At 40.9% G+C, this 20,801-nt stretch overlaps 1 protein-coding gene across 6 annotated transcripts in view; it reads right to left on the bottom strand.

Moving 5' to 3' along the window:
* The window catches only part of shrprbck1r (sharpin and rbck1 related), a 90,589-nt gene that overhangs the window by 61,858 nt on the left and 7,930 nt on the right, over window positions 1-20,801 (bottom strand). For all 6 annotated transcript variants that reach the window (XR_009512554.1, XM_059971591.1, XM_059971589.1 and 3 more), the window contains exons 2-3: window positions 7,845-8,019; window positions 349-483 (exon numbers count right to left, since the gene is read on the bottom strand). Coding sequence is in view for 5 of the 6 variants with exons in the window: in XM_059971591.1 (XP_059827574.1) it covers window positions 349-483; window positions 7,845-8,019 (310 nt within the window). In the remaining variant the exon portion in view is untranslated. The remainder of the gene's footprint in view (window positions 1-348; window positions 484-7,844; window positions 8,020-20,801) is intronic.

Below are 20,801 nucleotides of genomic sequence, written 5' to 3'. Positions count from 1 at the left end.
TTTGTGTGTGTTGCTTGGATTTCCAGCATCTGCAGGGTTTCTCTTCTTTGCCATTTTAGAATTACTCACAATGCTGCTCATTAAAGAAAATCTCTGGAATATTTAAAGGGTGAAAAAGATTCGTGATGTAAATGAGAAGGTATTAGCGTTGACCCGGGGAAAAACTGGCAGACACTGGAAACCCAAAACAAGAGATGAAAAAGCTGTCTGCAAGGAGAAGAACGTTCGTAGAGGATGTTGGAGTTGGAGTAGTGCCATGGCAACCTAGCCCAGTCTCTTCAAGACTGCTACCTCCTTCCTGAGGTGTGGGGTGAGAATTAAGCATAGTTACCAGGACTGCCATTGTACCTGTTTGGGCCAGGTCCATTCCCGGCTTTGGGATATCCGCACTTGCTCCGGGTGGGTCTTCCCCAAACCTTGGGCTCCCTTTGGCCACTGTTTGCAGTGAAGGACTGTAGTTCTGTTGACCAGTCGTGGAAATAGCTGTAAGAAAACAAGTCAATTCACATCAGGCCATGGGAAACATCTCAGGGCTGCAGAAACAATAGTAATATTTATAGAGCACTTTCCATACAGAGAAATTCAAAATATTTTACAATGGGATAAAAGTACAAGCATGAAAGTAAAATTTAAAAAATAAAATTAACATTAAAAATAAACATGAAAATAATTTATTACTTTATTTAGGACTCTATTCCTTAGAGCATAGAAGATTTAAATGATATTTGATGGAGGTATACAAAATTATGAGGGGTATAGATAGGGTATATGCAAGCAGGCTTTTTGTATTGGATGGGTGAGACTGGAATCGGAGATCATGGGTTAAGGGTGAAAGAGGGAAAGTTTAAGGGGAGCATGAGGGGAAACTTCTTCACACGGAGGGTGGAACGAGCTGCCGGGGAAGTGATGATGTGGGTTAATTCCAACACTTAACAAAAGCTGGAATGTACATAGATGTGAGGGATATGGAGGGCTCCAGTCCAGGTACAGGCTGATGGAACTAGGTAGGTTAGTGTTTTGGCACAGACTAGATTGACTGAAGGGCCTATTTCTGTACTGTCGTGTTTTGCAACTCTAAAATACAAAAAGGTTTTAGTTAAAGCAAGGTTAGATAAATAGGTTTTGGGCTGATGTTTAAAAGTGCCAACTGAGTCTGCATCCCTTATAGTTTTCGGGTTTGAATTCCAGTTTAGGAACGTAGTTCAAAAAAGCTGACCTGCCGATTATCTTTCAAGGGAGAAGGTTTAAGATTTTGTTGAGAGCTTTAAAAACAAGTAAGGGAACTTTAAAATCAATTCTAAAAGATACAGGAAGTCAATGCAGAGTAGTTAGGACAGGAGAGATATGTTCCCTCATCCTGGTTTGAGTTAAAAGTCCAGCAGCGGCATTCTGAATGAGGTGAAGTTTGTCGATAGATTGTCTTGGAAGGCCAGTAAAAAGTGTATTGCAGTAATCTGGTCTGTTTGATATAAAAGTGTGAATTTATTTTCCAGCATCATTCTGTCACAGAAACAGACATACCTTTACAATATTTCCTGTGTAGAAATGCTGCTCTGGTCACTCTCTTTATGTGGGATTTAAACTTCAAAACAGAATCAAGGATAACTTGTTACTGCTGATGTCACAAGTGGAGCAAAATTCCCAAGTTTATCAAGATATTTATCTTTTATGGCTTAGGGACTTCAGTTTTATCTTCATTTAGTTTTAGGAAATACCATGTTATCCCCAAGACAGTCGCGTGCCATCTACATGGAATGTCTCGCAATTAAGTGCCATCCATTTTACTTACCGTGGGAGATTCCTGTGATCATTTTGGTAGCGGTATACATTCCACCTCAGACCAATGTCAATCAGGCTTTAGATGATCTGAGCAATGGGATCAACATGCACAAAAAAGCGAATCCTAACCCCTTCACCTGTGTGGCGCGTGGCCATGTGGTTAAGGCGTTGGACTAGTGATCTGAAGGTCTTGAGTTCGAGCCCCAGCCGAGACAGCACATTGTGTCCTTTTGCAAGGCACTTAACCACACATTGCTCCAGTCCACCCAGCTGAAAATGGGTACCGGTAAAATGCTGGGGGTTAACCTTGCGATAGACTGGGTCTTATCCGGGGGGTGGGGGGGTGGGGGGAGTCTTGTACTCTCAGTCGCTTCACGCCACGGAAACCGGCATAAGCACTGGCCTGATGAGCCGATAAAGCTTGGGACAGACTTTAACTTTAACTAACCCCTTCAACATCGTTCTGGGGGATTTTGACCAGGCCAGTCTTGCTATACTGGAGGAAACACACTGAATCACTGCTACACTACCAACAAGAATGCCTATCATGCTATTCCACGCCCTCACTTCAGGAAGCATGATCACCTGGCTGTACTTCTACTCCCTGAGTACAGGCAGAGACTGAAGACTGCAGCACCAGCAGTGAGGACCAAGAAGGTATGGACAAGGGAAGCACAGGAGCGCCCACCAGGAACAACACTGAACCAGTGATGAAGGCCTCAACACCTGAGGAGGAAGGTGAGGCGTGCTCTCCACAGTATCATCACACGCACAGCAGATGGACCAGACTGGGAATCTGGACCGGTCCTCAGAGATTGCGCTGGCCAGCTGGCAGAGGATTTTACTGAAATCTATAACACCTCTCTAACCCTTGCTCAACCACCATACCAATCCCAAAGCAGTCAGTGATAACATGCCTCAATGACTACAGACTGGTTGCACTCACCCCTGCTGCCAAGTGCCTGAGAGACTGGTTAAGAATGCAATCCCTGCTACTCTGGACCAGCACTAGTTTGCACAGAAAGCAAACAGATCAACTGAGGACATTATCTCCATCGCTCTCCCCATTGCACTGGAACACCCACAGCATAAGGACACCTACGCCAGAATGCTTTCTATTGACTACAGTTCTGCCTTCAACACCACACTGCCCAACAAGATGGCCGTTGGACTACTATCTGGGACTGAATACATCAATTCACAATTGGATTCTGGACTTTCTTACCAATCGCACCCAGACCGTCAGACACATCAATCTCCCTGATCCTGAAAACCAGTGCACTGTCGGGATGTGTACTGAACCCAATCCTTCAGACTCGCTTCACCCCTAACTGTGACCCTGCCTACACCAGCAATTCCACTGTCAAATCTGCAGATAACATGCAGCGATTGGATTAATTACAAATAACAATGAAACACACTGCCTGAATGGTACAACCTTTCACTTAATGTCAAACAAGTAAAGACGTTATTACGGACTTCAGGAAATACAGAAGGGTGTGAACGAGCTCCACTACCCATAAAGCAGTGGAAAGAGTCTCCAGCTTTCAGTTCTCCAGCGTGAACGTCACAGTGGTGCTCTCTTGGACCTCCGAAACCTCCTTGATAGTAGGGAAGGCTCAGCAGTGACTATACTGTTTTTGGAGTTAACGAGAGCAAATCTGCCCCAAAAGCTGCTGGTAAACCTTTATCAATGAGTAGATGAGAGTAAACTGACCATGTGCAATCCCTGAGGACCCACCCAGATTCACAGTCTCATCCAGCTGCTCTGCATGTATGACAATGGTACACTACTTGTAACAAGATTGACCAAAAAGCACTTCACTAAGTGATCGGGACCGCACAGAACATCACTGAGACACAACGACCAGATAAGGAAACTGCCTACAACCCACGATGTCTATGGGGAGGGGGGCGGGGCGCTCGCAAAATCTTGATGGACTCATCCCACTCATGTAATCACCTGCTTAATCTCCTACCATCTGCAGGAGACACAGAAACACCGCTGCACAGACATCCAGCTGAAAAATAGCTTTCTCCCCAGGGCTGAAACCCAACCGAACAAGGCTCCAGCTTGGAGGGGTTTGTTTTTAGATATCACTCTAAATAACTCAGATGTTACTTTTACACTTAGTCATTGTGTTAGTAATTGGATTGCCACTGAATGGGGTTGCACTGTCCTCAGCAAAGACAATTAAAGTAAATAACTTACCTACCTTAACTCTAATTTAGCACAAGGGTGAAAGGTGAAATATTGAAGGGGAACATGAGGGGGAACTTCTTCACTCAGAGGGTGGAGAGAGTGTGGAAGGAGCTGCCAGTGGAAGTGGTGGATGCAGGTTCGATTTCAACTCGTAAGAGAAATTTGGATAGGTACATGGATGGGAAGGGTATGGAGGGATATAGTCCAAAGCAAATTGATGGGACTAACCAGGAACAGGTTGGCAGGGACTATATAGCCAGAAAAGCTGGTTTCTGTGCTGTAGTGCTTTATGACTCGAAATTCTCTCTTCCGTTTTGTATGTTTTTTTCTGCACATTGGTTGTTGTCCATCATTCATTGATTCTGTTCTGTTTCTTGTATTTACATAAGAAACAGGAGCAGGAGTAGGCCATCTGGCCCATCGAGCCTGCTCCGACATTCAATAAGATCATGGACACAGCAACTTTTTCCCCATTCTTCTTTACAAAACTGCTCAAGTTCTGTCAGATTGCAAGAGGATCATGAGTGAACAGCCCATTTCAAGTCCACCCACAAATTCTCAATTGGATTGAGATCTGGACTTGGCCACTCCAGGACATTAACTTTGTTGTTTTTAAGCCATTCCTGTGTAGCTTTGGCTTTATGCTTGGGTTGTCTTGCTGGAAAACAAATCTCCCAACTCACAGTTCTCTTGCAGACTGCATCAGGTTTTTCTCTAGGATTTCCCTGTACTTTGCTGCATTAATTTTACCCTCTACCTTCACAAGCCTTCCATGGCCTGCTGCAGTGAAGCATCCCCACAGTATGATGCAGCCACCACCATGCTTCACGATAGGGACGGTATGTTTTTGATGTGTGTGATGTTTGGCTTGTGCCAAACGTAGCATTTAGTCTGATGATCAAAATGTTCAAGCTTGGTTTCATCAGACCATAGAAACCTTTTTCCGACCTTTTTCCAGTTGACTTCAGAGTGTTCTGCCAAACTCCAGCCGAGACTTCATGAGAGTTTTTTTTCCCAACAGTGGCTTTCTCTTTGCCACTCTCCCATAAAGCTGTGTCTGGTGAAGCACCCGGGCAACAGTTATCGTATGCACAGACTCTCCCATCTCAGCCACTGAGACCTGTATCTCATCCAGAGTTGTTGTAGGTCCCCTGGTGGCACCTCCCACGAGCCTCCATCTTCCATGGTCACTCAGTTTTGAGGACAGCCTGCTCTAGGCAGATTTACAGCTGTGTAATATCCTTTCCATTTCTTGGAGATTGACTTAACGGTACTCCAAGGGATTTTCAGTGACTTGGAAATTTTCTTGCATCCATCTCCTGACTTGTGCTTTTCAATAACCTTTTCACAGAGTTGCTTGGAGTGTTCTTTTGTCTCCATGTGTAGTTTTTGCCAGGATACTGACTCACCAGCAGCTAGACCTTCCATATACAGGTGTATTTTTACTACAATCAATTGACTGTACATGGTGATCTCCATTTAACCAATTATGTGACTTATAAAACCAATTGGCTGCACCAGTGATGATTTGGTGTGTCATATTAAAGGGAATGAATGAATTGACTTTATTTCTTACATCCTTCACACACGAGGAGTACAAATCTTTACATTACATCTCCGTCAAAATGTGTAATGTGCAATCATAGTAGTTTATAATAAAAAGAACAGTCAATGTAACATTGAATACACTCAAATCAGTGTGAGTTAATCAGTCTGATGGCCTGGTGGAAGAAGCTGTCCTGGAGCCTGTTGGTCCTGGCTTTTACGCTGTGGTACCGTAGCAGCTGGAACAGTTTGTGGTTGGGATGACTCAGGTCCCTAATGGTCCTACGGGCTCTTTTTACACACCCATCTCTGTAAGTGTCCTGAGTCATGGGAAGCTCACATCTATGGAGGGTCCTGAGATTGAGGGAAGCACAGTTCCCATACCAGGCAGTGATGCAGCCAGTCAGAATGCTCTCAATTGTGCCTCTGTAGAAAGTTCTTAGGATTTGGGGGCCCATATCAAATTTCCTCAACCAGAGGCACTGTTGTGCCTTTTTTACCACTCAGCTGGTGTGTATAAACCATGTGAGGCCGTCCGTGATGTGGATGCTGAGGAACTTAAAGCTGTTTACCCTCTCAACCCCAGATCCGTTGACGTCAATAGGGGTTAGCCCATCTTTGTTCCTCCTGTAATCCATAACCAGCTCCTTTGTTTTACATCATTGAGGGAGAGGTTGTTTTCTTGACACCACTGTGTCAGAGAGATGACTTCTTTCCTGAAGGGCCACCTCGTTATTGTTTGAGATAAGGCCAATCAATGTAGTGTCATTGACAAATTTAATTAGCAGATTGGAGTGGTGGGTGGCGACACAGCCATGGGTATACAGGGAGTAAAGGAGGGGACTTAGTACACAGTCCTGAGGGGCACCTATATTGAGAATCAGAAGGGTGGAGGTGAGGGAGCCCACTCTTTTTTTAAAAATTAGTTTTTTTATACATTTTACAGATTAAAAAACCCCAAATCACAATGAGGAACATTAATACAGTGCAAAATTAAGCATACAATGACAATATGATACAAAGAAAGAGAATTTTAAAAAAAGCACCTAAATTGAAGACAAGTAAACTTAGTATCCTCCACAAGCCCCACAACACAAAAAAAAACTGCAGACCAACCACAACACAATATAGAGAATATAAATCAGGACAATCAAACTCCCAAACTGTGAATACACTTAGCAACAGAGGATAATAATGCCTACTACCAGAAAAAAAAAGGAGCTGAAAGCAAGGGACCGAAAAGAAAAAAAACCCTAGTCAAGAGGAAGGTTATGAAAGTACTCGATAAAAGGTCCCCAGACCTTATGGAACTTTAGGTCCGAATTGAGAACTGAATAATGAATTTTTTTGAGGTCCAAACAGGCCATGATGTCGTTAAGCCATTGAGCATGAGTGGGCGGGGCAACATCTCTCCATCTGAGGAGGATCAAGCGTCTTGCCAGGAGAGAGGCAAAGGATAATATTCGGCATTTGGCCGGACTCAGATGTAAATCAGTCTCGCCCCAGAAACCGAACAAAGCAATTAAGGGGTTTGGTTCCAGGTGCTGATTCAGAATATACGATAACGTAGTGAAGACATCTTTCCAAAATTTCTCCAAGCTAGGACAGAACCAGTAAATATGGATGAGAGAGGCCTCGCCCCTCTTGCATTTATCACAGAGCGGACTAATGTCAGGGTATAATCGAGATAGTTTAGATTTAGACATATGGGCTCTATGAACAATCTTAAACTGTAAAAGGCAATGGCGAGCACAGAGAGGTTGTATTAACCGATTTGAAAATCGAGTCCCAGCTCTCATCAGATAAGGAGGTATTTAAATCATGCTCCCATGTCATTTTAATTTTATCCACAGGGGCCCGTCGTAAGGCTGCTAATTTATCTTGGATAATTGATATTAAACCTTTACCTAGTGGATTGATGGAAAGAAATAAGTCCATAGCATTTTTCGCAGGCACTTCAGGAAGAGGGAGCCCACTCTTACCATCTACCAGCAATCTGACAGTTGGGTGAATACTGAAGAAATCAACTGTAATTAATATAGATCACTTTGTAGAAATCTGTTTTCACTTTGACAGTCCTTTTCTGTTGCTCAGTGTGAAAAAAACAAATAAAATCCACTGTGATTCAATGTAAAACAATGAAACATAAAGACTTCCGGGGGGGGGGGGGGGTGAACAGATTTTATAAGCACTGTATGTACTTGGACTTTGATATACAAGGGGATGATATGGGAGAGTAGGGCTGAGTTTACGTTAGGTCAGCTGTGCTTAATGACATAGTGGAACAGACTTTCCTACACATTTGTACATTACTCACCTTTCTCGACCTCTCTCAGAGAACTGTTAATGATGGTTGACCACCTCTGAGCCTCCTCCTCATCCTCAAAGTGGTAGATCAACTGGTCTGTGGGCTGGCTCCGCGTGCTAATCCCATGGCACGTCATACTCTTGAATTCATAGATGATATCTTTCAAGTTAAATTCGTACAGGCTCTGCAACCAGATAAGGAGCAGGGGAAAGCAACAATTAAAAAAGCATATAGACCATCAAACACAGAGGCTGAAATAGATCATTTGGCCCATCGAGTCAGCGCTGCCATTTCATCATGGCTGATTTATTAACCCTCTCAACCGCATTCACCTGGCTTCTCCCCATAATCTTTGACGCCCTGACTAATCAAGAACCAATTAACCTGCCTTAAATATATCCAATGACCTGGCCTCCACAGCAGTTTGTGGCAACAAATTCACCACCCTCTGGCTAAAGAGATTCTTTCTCATCTCTGTTATAATCCCTACTCTGTTTTCCTGCCTACCAACCGATTTTCTATCCATGTTAGTACCCTACCCCCAATACCATGTGCTCTAATTTTGCCCACTAAATGTGGGACCTTATCATAGGCTTTCTGAAAGTCCAGGGACACTACATCCACTGGCTCTCCCTTGACCATTTTCATAGTTACATCCTCAAAAAATTATTTTCTTTTTTCTTTTTAAATCTTTTTATTAATTTTTAAACAAACATTCAAATAGATGATAATCAATATATAATAACCTCCCAAACTCATGGTAATTACAAACAAAAGAAGTAAAAAAAACCCAAAAAAAACCACTAACCAACATGGGCCATTGCATAATGTCAAATATACACAGTGGCGCCAATAACTCCGAACCTCCATCCAAATAATTAAGGATAATAAAAGTGAGGTTTAGGAAAAGACAATTTAACTCATATGAAAATGTTGAATAAATGGTCTCCAAGTTTCTTCAAATTTAACTGAAGGATCAAAAACAACACTTCAAATTTTTTCTAACCTCAAACAAGAGATAGTTTGAGAAAACCACTGAAATACAGTTGGAGGATTAATTTCTTTCCAATTCAATAGAATAGATCTTCTAGCCATTAATGTAACAAATGCAATCATCCGTCGAGCTGAGGGGAATAAACGACTATTATCCGCCATTGGTAAACCGAAAATTGCAGTAATAGGATGCGGTTGGAAATTGATATTCAGAACTGTTGAAATAATACTGAAAATATCTTTCCAGTAATCTTGCAAACAAGGGCAAAACCAAAACATATGGGTCAATGAAGCAACATCAGAATGACATCTGTCACAGGTTGGATTAACATAAGAATAAAATCGAGCAAGTTTATCCTTAGACATATGAGCTCTATGTACAACTTTAAATTGTATTAGGCATGTTTAGCACAAATAGAAGAAGAATTGACTAATAGTAAAATTTTCTCCCACTGCTCAGTGGGTATAAGACAATGAAGCTCTTTTTCCCATTCCTTCTTAATTTTTTCTGATACTTCTGGTTGTATTTTCATGATCATATTATAAATGACAGCTACTAAACCCTTCTGACAAGGATTCAGAGCTAAAATTTATTCCGTAATGTCCGATGGACATAATTTCGGAAAAGACTGTAACTCATTATTCAAAAAATTTCTAACTTGCAAATATCTAAAAAAATGAGTTTTAGGTAAATTATATTTATTAGATAGCTGTACAAAGGACATAACGCTATCATCCAAAAACAGATCACGAAAACATGTTATACCTTTTGTTTTCCATAAAACAAAGGCTTGATCCATAAAAGAGGGCCGAAAAAGAAAGTTAAGATATTATAGGGCTTGATAAGATGAACTTATTCAAGCCAAAAAATTTACGAAATTGAAACCATATTCGCAATGTATGTTTGACTATAGGATTAGTTATTTGTTTATTCAATTTAGATAAAGAAAAAGGAAGTGAAAATCCTAAAATTGAAAACAATGAAAAGTCTTGTACAGATTTACATTCCAAATTTACCCATTGTGGGCAAGCTGCTATTGTCGATTCGTGTCCAAAATATTAAATATCGTATATTAACTGCCCAGTAGTAAAATCTCAAGTTTGGCAAAGCTAAACCACCCTCCTTCTTAGGCTTCTGTAAATATTTTTTGCCTAGTTTAGGATTTTTATTCTGCCACAGATAGGAAGATATTTTGGAGTCAATAATATCAAAAAAAGATTTAGGAATAAAAATTGGTAATGCTTGAAATAAATATAAGAATTTGGGTAATACCATAATCTTAATAGCATGAATTCGACCAACCAATGACAAAGATAATGGAGACCACCTGGTAACAAGTTGCTTAATTTGGTCAATTAAAGGTAAAAAATTAACTTTAAATAAATCTTTATGTTTTTTGGTAATTTTAATACCCAAATAAGTAAAATAATCTGTGACAATTTTAAATGGTAAATGTTTATAAATTGGAACTTGCATATTTAATGGAAATAATTTGCTCTTATTAAAATTAAGTTTGTAACCAGAAAAGTTACTAAACTGAGCAAGCAAGGACGAAATAGCAGGAATAGATCTCTCAGGGTCGGATATGTATAGTAACAAATCATCAGCATATAATGATAACTTATACGTCCCTTCCCCATGAGTAATACCCAAAATATTAGGTGATTCACGAATGGCTATAGCTAAAGGTTCCAAAACAATGTCAAATAGTAAAGGACTTAAAGGACAGCCTTGCCTTGTACCACGGAATAACTGAAAAAAAGATCTTTGATTATTGGTAAAGACCGAAGCCAAGGGTTTATAGTATATTAATTTAATCCATAATATAAATTTTAAACTAAAATTAAAATGCTGCAATATATTAAATAAATATGGTCATTCAACTCTATCAAATGCTTTTTCAGCATCTAAGGAAATGACACATTCTGGTATTTTGGGTGAAGGAGTACAAATAATAATTAATTTTCTAATGTTAAAAGATGAGTAGCGGTTTTTAATAAATCCAGTCTGATCTTCAGAAATAATTTGAGGTAATATATTTTCTAATCTAGTGGCCAAAATTTTACTAAAAATCTTAAAATTCGTATTCAGCAAGGATATAAGCTGATAGGATGCACATTCAATGGGGTCTTTATCTTTTTTAAGAATTAAAGAAATAGAGGCTTCATAAAAAGATTGTGGCAATTTACCTATAGTTAACGCATCTTTAAAAATTTTTACAAAGCCAAGGAGAGAGTATAGAGGAAAAGGATTTTAAAAATTCTACAGTATAACCATCCGGACCCGGAGCTTTACTGGAATTCATTGAAAAAGTAGCCTTTTTTATTTCAGTTTCCGTAATAGGTGCATCTAGAAATACACTATCTTCTGTTGTTAATTTTAGGATATTCAATTTTCTTAAAAATTCATCTAATATAGAAGAATCCTCAACAAATTCTGATTGATATAAAGAATTATAAAAATCTTGAAAGGCTTTACTTATCTCTTTATGGTCGATCATCAGAGTGCCATCTCGTTTACGAATCCTAGTAATTTGTCGTTTAACCGAAGCAGTTTTCAATTGATTAGCCAATAATTTGCCAGACTTATCTCCATGTATATAAAACTGGGTTCTAGATTTAATTAACTGATTTTCAATCGAAGAGGATAATAAACTATGCTCCATTTGAAGTTCAACTCTTTCTTTATAAAGTTCTTTACTAGGGATCACTGAATAAATCTTATCAATTGTTTTGATTTTATCAATGTTAATATTTTAGAATTAGTTCATTTCCTAACTCCAGCAGAGTATGAAATAATCTGTCCACGAATAAATGCTTTAAAAGTGTCCCATAAAATTCCACTAGAGATCTCTGCTGTAGAACTTGTTCAGAAAAACAAATCAATTTGTTTAATAAAATTAAGAAAGTCTAAGTCCTGCAATAAAATAGAGTTGAACCTCCAAGATTTAGCATTAATAGATGAGTCCATTGTCTTAATAGATAACTTCAAAGGTGCATGGTCAGAAATGGTAATGGAGTCATATTTACAATCAATAACATCTGTAAGTAAATGGTGATCAATAAAAAAGTAATCAATTCTTGAATAATTATGATAAACATGAGAAAAGTATGAAAACTCTTTGTCATTGGGGTGTAAAAAACGCCAAATTTTGAAAATTGCTGAATCAGTCATAAAGGAATTAATAAGAGAGGCCGATTTTTTCGGAAGAGCTTGGGTGGGCTTAGATCTGTCCATCGAAGGGTTTAAACAACAGTTAAAATCCCCACCCATTATCAGCCTGTACTGATTCAAGTTGGGAAAGGATGTAAATAGACACTTAAAAAATTCAGGACAATAAGTGTTTGGAGCATAAACATTAACTGAAACAACTTTTTGATTAAAAAGTAGACCAGTAATAAGCAAAAATCTACCTTGTGGGTCTGAAATTGTTTCATAGTGTATAAAGGAGGTTGAAGAATCTATAAAAATGGAAACGCCTCTTACTTTGGCTTGAGAATTCGAGTGCTATTGTTGGCCATTCCAAAACCTAAAAAAGTGCTGACTATCCATCTTCCTCACATGAGTCTCTTATACAAAGATAATATTAGCATTCTTTCTGTGGAATACTTTGAATATTTTTTTCCATTTGATTGGATGATTTAAACCATTAGTATTCCAAGAAACAAAATTAATAATCTTATCCATATTGCCAATATTTATTACAATTAACACATAAGGTTAAAAAAAAGATGAACTCATGAATCCGGAAGAGGGAAGTAAGTTCAAGGAGGAACCGGAAGTCATGACACTGCAACCATTTTTGTAGTTTCGAATCAGCCCATGAAGTAAAACTAAGCGTGAACAAAAAATTCAATAAGATTAGTCAAGCATGATTTCCCCTTCGTAAATCCATGCTGACTTGGACTGATCCTGTTACTGCTATCCAAATGTGCCGCTATTTCATCTTTTATAATTCCTGATCGGTCGGGGCATCAAAGGTTATGGCAAGAAGGTAGGTGTATGGGGTTGGGTGGGATCCAAAATCAGCCATGATGGAAGGGCAGAGCGGACTCAATGGGCCGAATGGCCTAATTCAGCTCCTATGCCTTGTGGTCTAAAGTGCCATACATGAGACTGCTAAACAAGTAAAGTCCATGGTATTATAGGGAATAATGGGATTCTTGTTGGCTGCCAGTGATTAGTGGTGTTCCACAGAGGTCTGTATTGCGACCACTTCTTTTTAAGTTGTATGCCAATGATTTGGATAATGGAATTGATGGTTTTGTGGCCACGTTTGCAGACGATATGAAGATAGGTAATGTACAGGAAGCAGGGAGACTACAGAAGGATTTTGACAGAATCAAAAGTCCAGAGTACAGAGGGACCTGGGATTCCCTGTGCTGGATTCCCCAAAGGTTAACTTGTTGGTTGAGTCGGCGGAAGGCAAATGCTAAAAAGCCTAGACAGAGCAGATGGAGACAATGTTTCCTGAAGTGGGGGAGTCTCGGACCAGGGGCCACCTCCTCAGAGTAGAGGAACATCCTTTTAGAACAGAGATGAAGAGGAATTTCTTCAGTCACAGAGGAGTGAATCATTGGAATTCATTGCTATGGAGGCCATGGCTTTGGATGTATTTAAGGTGGAGGTTGATAGGTTCTTGATTAGTTAGGGTGTGAAAGCTTACAGGGAGGAGGCAGGAGAATGAGGTTCTGAGAGAAATGGATCAGCCATGATCAAATGGCGCAGCAGACTCAATATCATGAATGGCAGCGATGCTTCACTACCAGATGAACTCGATGCCTTCTATGCCCACTTTGAAAGGGAGAACACAATTACAGCTGTGAAGACCCCTGCTGCACCTGATGACCCTGTGATCTCCATCTCAGAGGCCGATGTTAGACTGTCTATAAAGAGAGTGAACCCTCACAAGGCAGAAAGCCCCAACAAAGTACCTGGTAAGGCTCTGAAAACTTGTGCCAACCACTCAAGAACTGGTGTATCAGAAAGGCAGCGTCCATTATTAAGGACCTCCAGCACCCAGGGCATGCTCTTTTCTCACTGTTACCATCAGATAGGAGGTACAGAAGCCTAAAGGCACACACTCAGCTTCTTCCCCTCTGCCATCCGATTCCTAAATGGACATTGAACCCATGAACACTACCTCACTTGTTTAATATATTACTTCTGTTTTTGCACAATTTTTAATCTATTCAATATACATACTGTAACTTATTTATTTTTCTTCTATAATATGTACTGCATTGAACTGCTGCTTCTAAGTGAACAAATTTCACAACACATGCCGGTGATAATAATTCTGACTCTGATTGGCCAAATGGCCTAATTCGATTCTCAGCCATTGACATTCAGCACAGAGAGTAGATGCTCTTGCAATAAGATGGCGGAATCTCCCGCTGGATTGCCTTCCTCTCACAAGTGCATGCACAGTCCTACTTCCTGCCTCCACTTCTTGGTGAAGTTCACAAGCTTCCACATGTCAGCCAGCCAGGCTGCAGTAATTCCAAATGGCAGCTCTTTATCTCCACAAACCTACTCCAGTTTGGGCAGTGACTCACTTGCATCAGAGAATGAAACTACCATCTCACGCAGCAGGCAACCCCCTTCAAAGCACATCCCACAGCACGGGGCTGCAAATTTGCTTCATGTCCCACTCTCCCCGCTCAGCTGGAAGTTTAGCACTCCACAATCTACGAGCGGGGAGCCTTTCTCTAGTGAGAGAAACCAGTTTACCACTGTTTGCTAAGCAGTGCTCTTGAGGAATAGAAACCACAATCAGGAGATGGAAGTAAAGCTATAATGAAAGCACAGACGTCAATTTTGAAAGAACTTTCAAGCTCTGATTGATCTTAGAGTAGGTTACAAGGTTGGCACAACATCCTGGGCTGAAGGGCCTATACTCTGCAGAGGAATGTAAACTCAGCCAGCTCCATCATGGGCATTAACCTCCCCAGCACAGAGGACATCGTCAAAAGGCGATGCCTCAAAAAGGCATTGAGGACCCCCATCACCCTGGACATGCCGTCTTCTCATTGCTACTACTGTGGAGGTGGTACAGGAGCTTGAAGACACACACTCAACATTGTAAGAACAGCTTCTTCTCGCCCACCATCAGATCTCTGAACTGTTCATTAACACTACCTCTCTGTTCCTCTTTTGCACTGTTTACTTACACTGAGTGGCCTTCATTGGGTTTTATTAAGACCAATGTGGTTTCCTGCTGCTGTAGCCCATGTACATCAAGGGTCGATGTATTGAGCGTTCAGAGATGCTCTTCGGCTCACCATTGGTGATTTAAGTAGCTGTCATCTTCCTGTCAGCTTGAACCAGTCTGGCCATTTTGCTCTGCTCTCTCTCATTAACAAGCCATTTTCACCCACTAAACTGCCACTCACTGGATATGTTTCGTTTCTTGCACCATTCTCCATACAGACTATTTTTGGAAATCCCAGGAGATCAGCAGTTTCTGAGATACTCGAACATAAGAAATAGGAGCAGGAGTCGGCCATCTGACCTGTCAAGCCTGTTTCGCTATTCAGTAAGATCGTGGCTGATCTGGCCATGGACTCATCTCCATCCACTTTTTTCCCATAACCCTTAATTCCCCTGCTATACAAAAATCTATCCAATCTTGTCTTAAATGTATTTACTGAGGCAGCCTCCACTGCTTCATTGGGTAGAGAATTCCACAGATTCACCACTCTCTGGGAAAAGCGGTTCCTCCTCATCTCCGTCCTAAATCTACTCCCCCGAATCTTGAGACTATGTCCCATAATTCTAGTCTCACCTACCAGTGGGAACAACCTTCCTGCCTCATTCCTTTCATCCTTCTGAGGCTACATCCACACTAGTCCGAATAATTTTGAAAACGCCGGTTTCACGTAAAAATGATAGGCGTCCACACTATGTTTTTGAAAATATCTCTATCCACACTGAAACGGAGATTTCGGCGAATCTCTTCCTGCTGTGCATGTGCAGGACACATCTACCAAAAACAAGAGACATGCTTGGTGTCGAGTCTCGCCGTAAAAGTGTGCATTTGTGTAATTACAAACTAGAAAAACTTTAAAGACTTAAGTTCTCCTTGGCTCTCGCGCAGGAGAACTTAAAACTAAAAAAAACAAATACTAGAGTGTATGGAGGCAACCGACAGGGAGTTCACGGACTGTATGACCCAGCTGACGATGAACATTGAAAAACTGACTAACTCTGTTGCGTTAATAAAGCACCTTGTTAAATGTATAAAACATGTCTGCATCAGTGTTATCTTGTATTTCCATACAATGTTACATTAGGCTGTTACACATCTATTGTCAGAGAAGTACTTGCATAAATAGGTAAACCACCTTCATATGAGCAAGGACAGAAAACAGGGCAAAGTGAGTATACTTATTTATTCAGTAAGTTATGGGTCAAAGTATTTGGTGAGTACATTTCTAACTCTTCTGGCTTCAGTCTCGTTGCTGTCTGTTCTGAAATTGTTAGGTTGCGTTCAAGAAAACAATTAAATAGCGTGCTGCCGTCTGACAAGCGTTTTCAAAAGTCTCCGGTTACCCCGTCCACACTGATCTGCCCGAGCAGCGTTTTCAAAAATACCCACCCTGGAAAGCGTTTCTGAAAAGCTCCGGTTTCAGGGGACAAAAACACCGTTTTAGTGTGGACGGAGGGTAAAAATAAAGAGAAAAAGCTTCGGTTACGGATTTATCCGGCGTAGTGTGGACGTAGCCAGGTGACTCAATCTCTCCTCAGTCTAACCAGCTCATACCTGAAATCAACCTAGTGAACCTCCTCTGCACCGCTTCCAAAGCCAGTGTATCCTTCCTCAAGTATGGAGATCAGAGCTGCACACAGTACTCCAGGTGCGGCCTCATAAGTACCCTGTACAATTGCAGTATAACCTCCCTGCTCTTAAATTTATTCCCTCCAGCAATGAAGGCCAACATCCCATGACTTCTTGATAACCTGCTGCACCTGCAAACCAACCTTTTGTGAGTCATGCACAAGCACTCCCAAGTTCCTCCGCACAGCAGCATGCTGCAATTTTTTACCATTTAATTAATAATCTGATCTCCCATTTTTCCCATCAAAGTGGATGACCTTGCATTTACCAACATTGTACTCCATCTGCCGGACCCTTGCACACTCACTTAACCTATCTATCTCTCTCTCTGCAGACTCTCCGTATCTTCTGCACGATTTGCTTCTCCACTCAATTTAGTGTCATCAGCAAAATTAGATACACTACACTTGGTCTCCTCTTCCAAATCGTTAATATATACCGTGAACAGTTGTGGACCCAGCTCCTACCCCTGCGGCACACCGCTCACTACTGATTGCCAACCAGAGTAACACCCATGTATCCCAACTCTCTGCTTTCTATTAGTTAACCAATCCTCTATCCATGCTAATACATCACCCCCAACCCTATGCATCTTTATCTTATGGATGCCTTTATGTGGCACCTTATCGAAGACCTTCTGGAAATCCAAGTAAATAATGTCCAATTGTTCCCCTCTATCCACTGTGCTTGTTATGTCCTGAAAGAACAGTAAGTTTGTCAAACAGGACCTGCCTTTGCTGAATCCATGCTGTGTCTGCCTGACGGATCAATTTCTTCCCAAATGCCTCATTATTTCTTCTTTAATGATAGCTTCAAGCATTTTACCAACTACAGACATTAAACAGACTGGCCTATATTTACCTGCCTTTTGCCTACATCCTTTATGAACAGTGGTGTGACATTCACCATCTTCCAATCTGCCGGGACCTGTCCAGAGTCCAGGGAATTTTGGTAAATTATCACCAGAGCCCCTACTATAACCTCTGTGGCAACACGAGTGAATCTGCAGATGCTGGAAATAAATAAAAACACAAAATGCTGGCAGAACTTAGCAGGCCAGACAGCATCCATGGGAGGAGGTAGTGACGACGTTTTGGGCCAAAACCCTTCATCCTATAAAGGGTTTCGGCCCAAAACGTCGTCACTACCTCCTCCCATAGATGCTGTCTGGCCTGCTGAGTTCTGCCAGCAATTTTGTGTTTTTACTATAACCTCTGTCATTTCTTTTGGTACCCTGGGATACATTCCATCAGGACCAGGGAACGTCTACCTTTAGGCCCACAAATTTGCTCAGCACTACCTCTTTAATGATAGCTATTGTATCGAGGTCCTCACCTCCCATCGCATCCACAACATCTCTCTTTGGCATGATAAATGTGTCCTCCACCATGAAGATCAACACAAAATAGTCATTCAAAGCCTCTGCCATTTCCTCATTACCCAACATCAATTCCCCTTCTCGTCCTTCAAGGACCTACAGTCACTTCAGCCACCCTTTTCTGCTTTATATAATTATAAAAACTTTTACTATGTTTTTATCTTTTGTACTACTTTTTTTCCATAATCTATCTTCCTTTATTGTTCAGTTAGTGGTTCTTTGATGCTTTTTAAAGTTTTCCCAATCTTCCAGTTTCTCACTACTCTTACAACTTTGTATGCATGAGATTTTAGTTTGCTGCCTTCTTTTATTTCCTTTCTTATCCAAGGCTGGCTCTCCCCACCGTTACTTATAACTGGAATATACTGTACTTTTGTTGAGTACTGTGAAAAATCTCTTTGAAAGTCTTCCACTGTTCCTCAATCGTCCCACCAAATAGCCTGCCTACACTAGCCAAATCCTCCCTCATCCCATTGTAGTCTCCTTTGATGAGGCATAATACACTGGTTTTACATTGAACTATTGCATCCTCCATTTGTATGAGAAATTCAATCATACTGTGATCACCCCTTTCCAAGAGGCTCCCCAAGTACAAGATTGCTAATTTTACCTGTCTCATTGCACAGGACCAGATTTAAGCTAGCAAGTTCCCTTGTAAGTTCAGTAACATGCTGTTCAAAAACAGCTATCACACACGCTTTCTCTGAAGATCTCTTCAAGACCGCTTTGACCAACTTGATTCACCCAATCTACGTGCAAGTTAAAGCCCCCATGATAACTGCTGTGCCATTCTTACATGCCTCAGATATTTCTGTTTATTGTCTGTGTCACTGTAATGTTATTACTCAGTGGCCGATAGACAACTCCCACCAGTGATTTCTTTCCCTTCACTATTCCTAATCTCTACCCAGATGGACTCCACATTCTGTTTCTTTGATCTTATATCATCTCTCACTATCACCCTGATCTCATCTTTAATTAAGAGCACTACCCACGTCCCTTACCTTCCTACGTATCCTTCCATATTACCTGATATCCTTGGATATTTAACTTCCAATCCTCTCCACCCTGCAACCACATCTCTGTAATGGCCACTAAATTGTACACCCTTGTACTGATTTGTGCCAAGTTCACTGACCTTGTTACGAATACTACGGGCATTCAGATAAAATGCCCTTACACCCATTGTGCCTTTAAAATCTCGTAACCTTTCTCTCTTTTGCACTTGACTTATCTGCACTCAACCCTTAGTTTTCTCTTTTTTAACCATCCTGTGTGGCACCAATAATCATTCCATTACAGTCAGAGTCTCTTAGATCCCATTTCTTCCCCATTCTGATGTTTGGTCTGAACAACAACTGAACCTCTTGACCATGTCTGCGTGCTTTTTAGATCTTTGCATTAATGAACAGGTATACAGGTGGCCACTGAGCATATGTACTCTTGCTGTAAGTGTTTAATTACATACTTTGGTAGTACATTTACTTCAAAATATTTAGGAAGTGTTTAGAAGTCTAGGTTCAAAGGACTACTTTGGAGGAACAGTTCATATGCTTTTCTCATGTCTCCTTACAGAAGACCATCAGACTATACAACACAGGAGCAGAATTAACCCATTTCTTCCATCGAATCTCTTCTGCCATTCCATCATGGCTGGTTTATTACCCCTCTCAACCCTATTCTCCTGCCTTCTTCCTGTAACCTTTGACGCCTTTTGATGTTCCCAAATTGGGGACCCTTCAGCTAACGGTCAGGATCCACTGCATAAAAAAAAAGTTGGGAACCCCTGCTCTATTCTGAGGCTGTGCTCTCTGGTCCCAGACTCCTCACTATTGGAAACATCCTCTCCACATCCACTCTGTCTAAGCCTTTGAATATACAATAGGTTTCAATGAGATCCCTCCGCCTTCTGAACTCCAGTGAATACAAGCCCAGAGCCATCAGATGCTCCCCATATATTAATCCCCTCATCCCTGGGATCATTTTCATGAACCTCTTCTGGACTCTCTCCAAAGCCTGCACATCTTTTCTCAGATAAAGGGACAAAAACTGCTTACAATACTTTAAGAGTTGACTGACTAATGTCTTATAAAGCCTCATCTTCAAAAAATTAGACAGTTTGCCACCCACACAAAGACATATCCAGAAGGACACTCCTCAAGAGATAGAAACAGATTCAATGTTTATTCAGATATGGCTCATTAATAAAATGAAAATTATGCCGTCCTTCTATAAACATAATGAAGATCTTCACAGAAGCAACTTTCAGGTAATAAGCTTCCTCAGTCTGGAAGCATTAAGGAAGATTAAATCTTAAGATAGTTTCTGATTACAACAGAAGTACAAGGCATCCCGAAGGGCTGATGCAGTCCAAAATAATTCCAGGGCGGGGGCTTGAATTCAAGGGGAACTGCTTTATACTTAATGTTGAAGATGTGGAAGGGGCTGTCCACAGGACACAAGGAGGAAACACAGTAGCAGATTTGCCACTTGGAGTGATTTATGCAACTTACGTTATCTTCCAACCTTTCCAGTTTTCATGAAAGAGCATGGAAATATAGAATATAGAACACTACAGCACAGAAACAGGCCCTTTAACGTACAGCCCTCCATTCCCCTCCCATCTACATATTTATCCAAACTTCTCTTAAATGTTGAAATCAAACCTGCATCCACCACTTCTGCTGGCAGCTCGTTCCACAGTCTCACCTCCCTCTGAGTGAGCAAGGTTCCCCTCATGTTCACCTTTCACCT

Source organism: Hypanus sabinus, chromosome 6, assembly GCF_030144855.1.
Source record: "Hypanus sabinus isolate sHypSab1 chromosome 6, sHypSab1.hap1, whole genome shotgun sequence".
NCBI classification, from domain to species: domain Eukaryota; kingdom Metazoa; phylum Chordata; class Chondrichthyes; order Myliobatiformes; family Dasyatidae; genus Hypanus; species Hypanus sabinus.
Note: the sequence above shows the minus strand (reverse complement) of the source record. Positions and strands in the feature narration are given on the sequence as shown.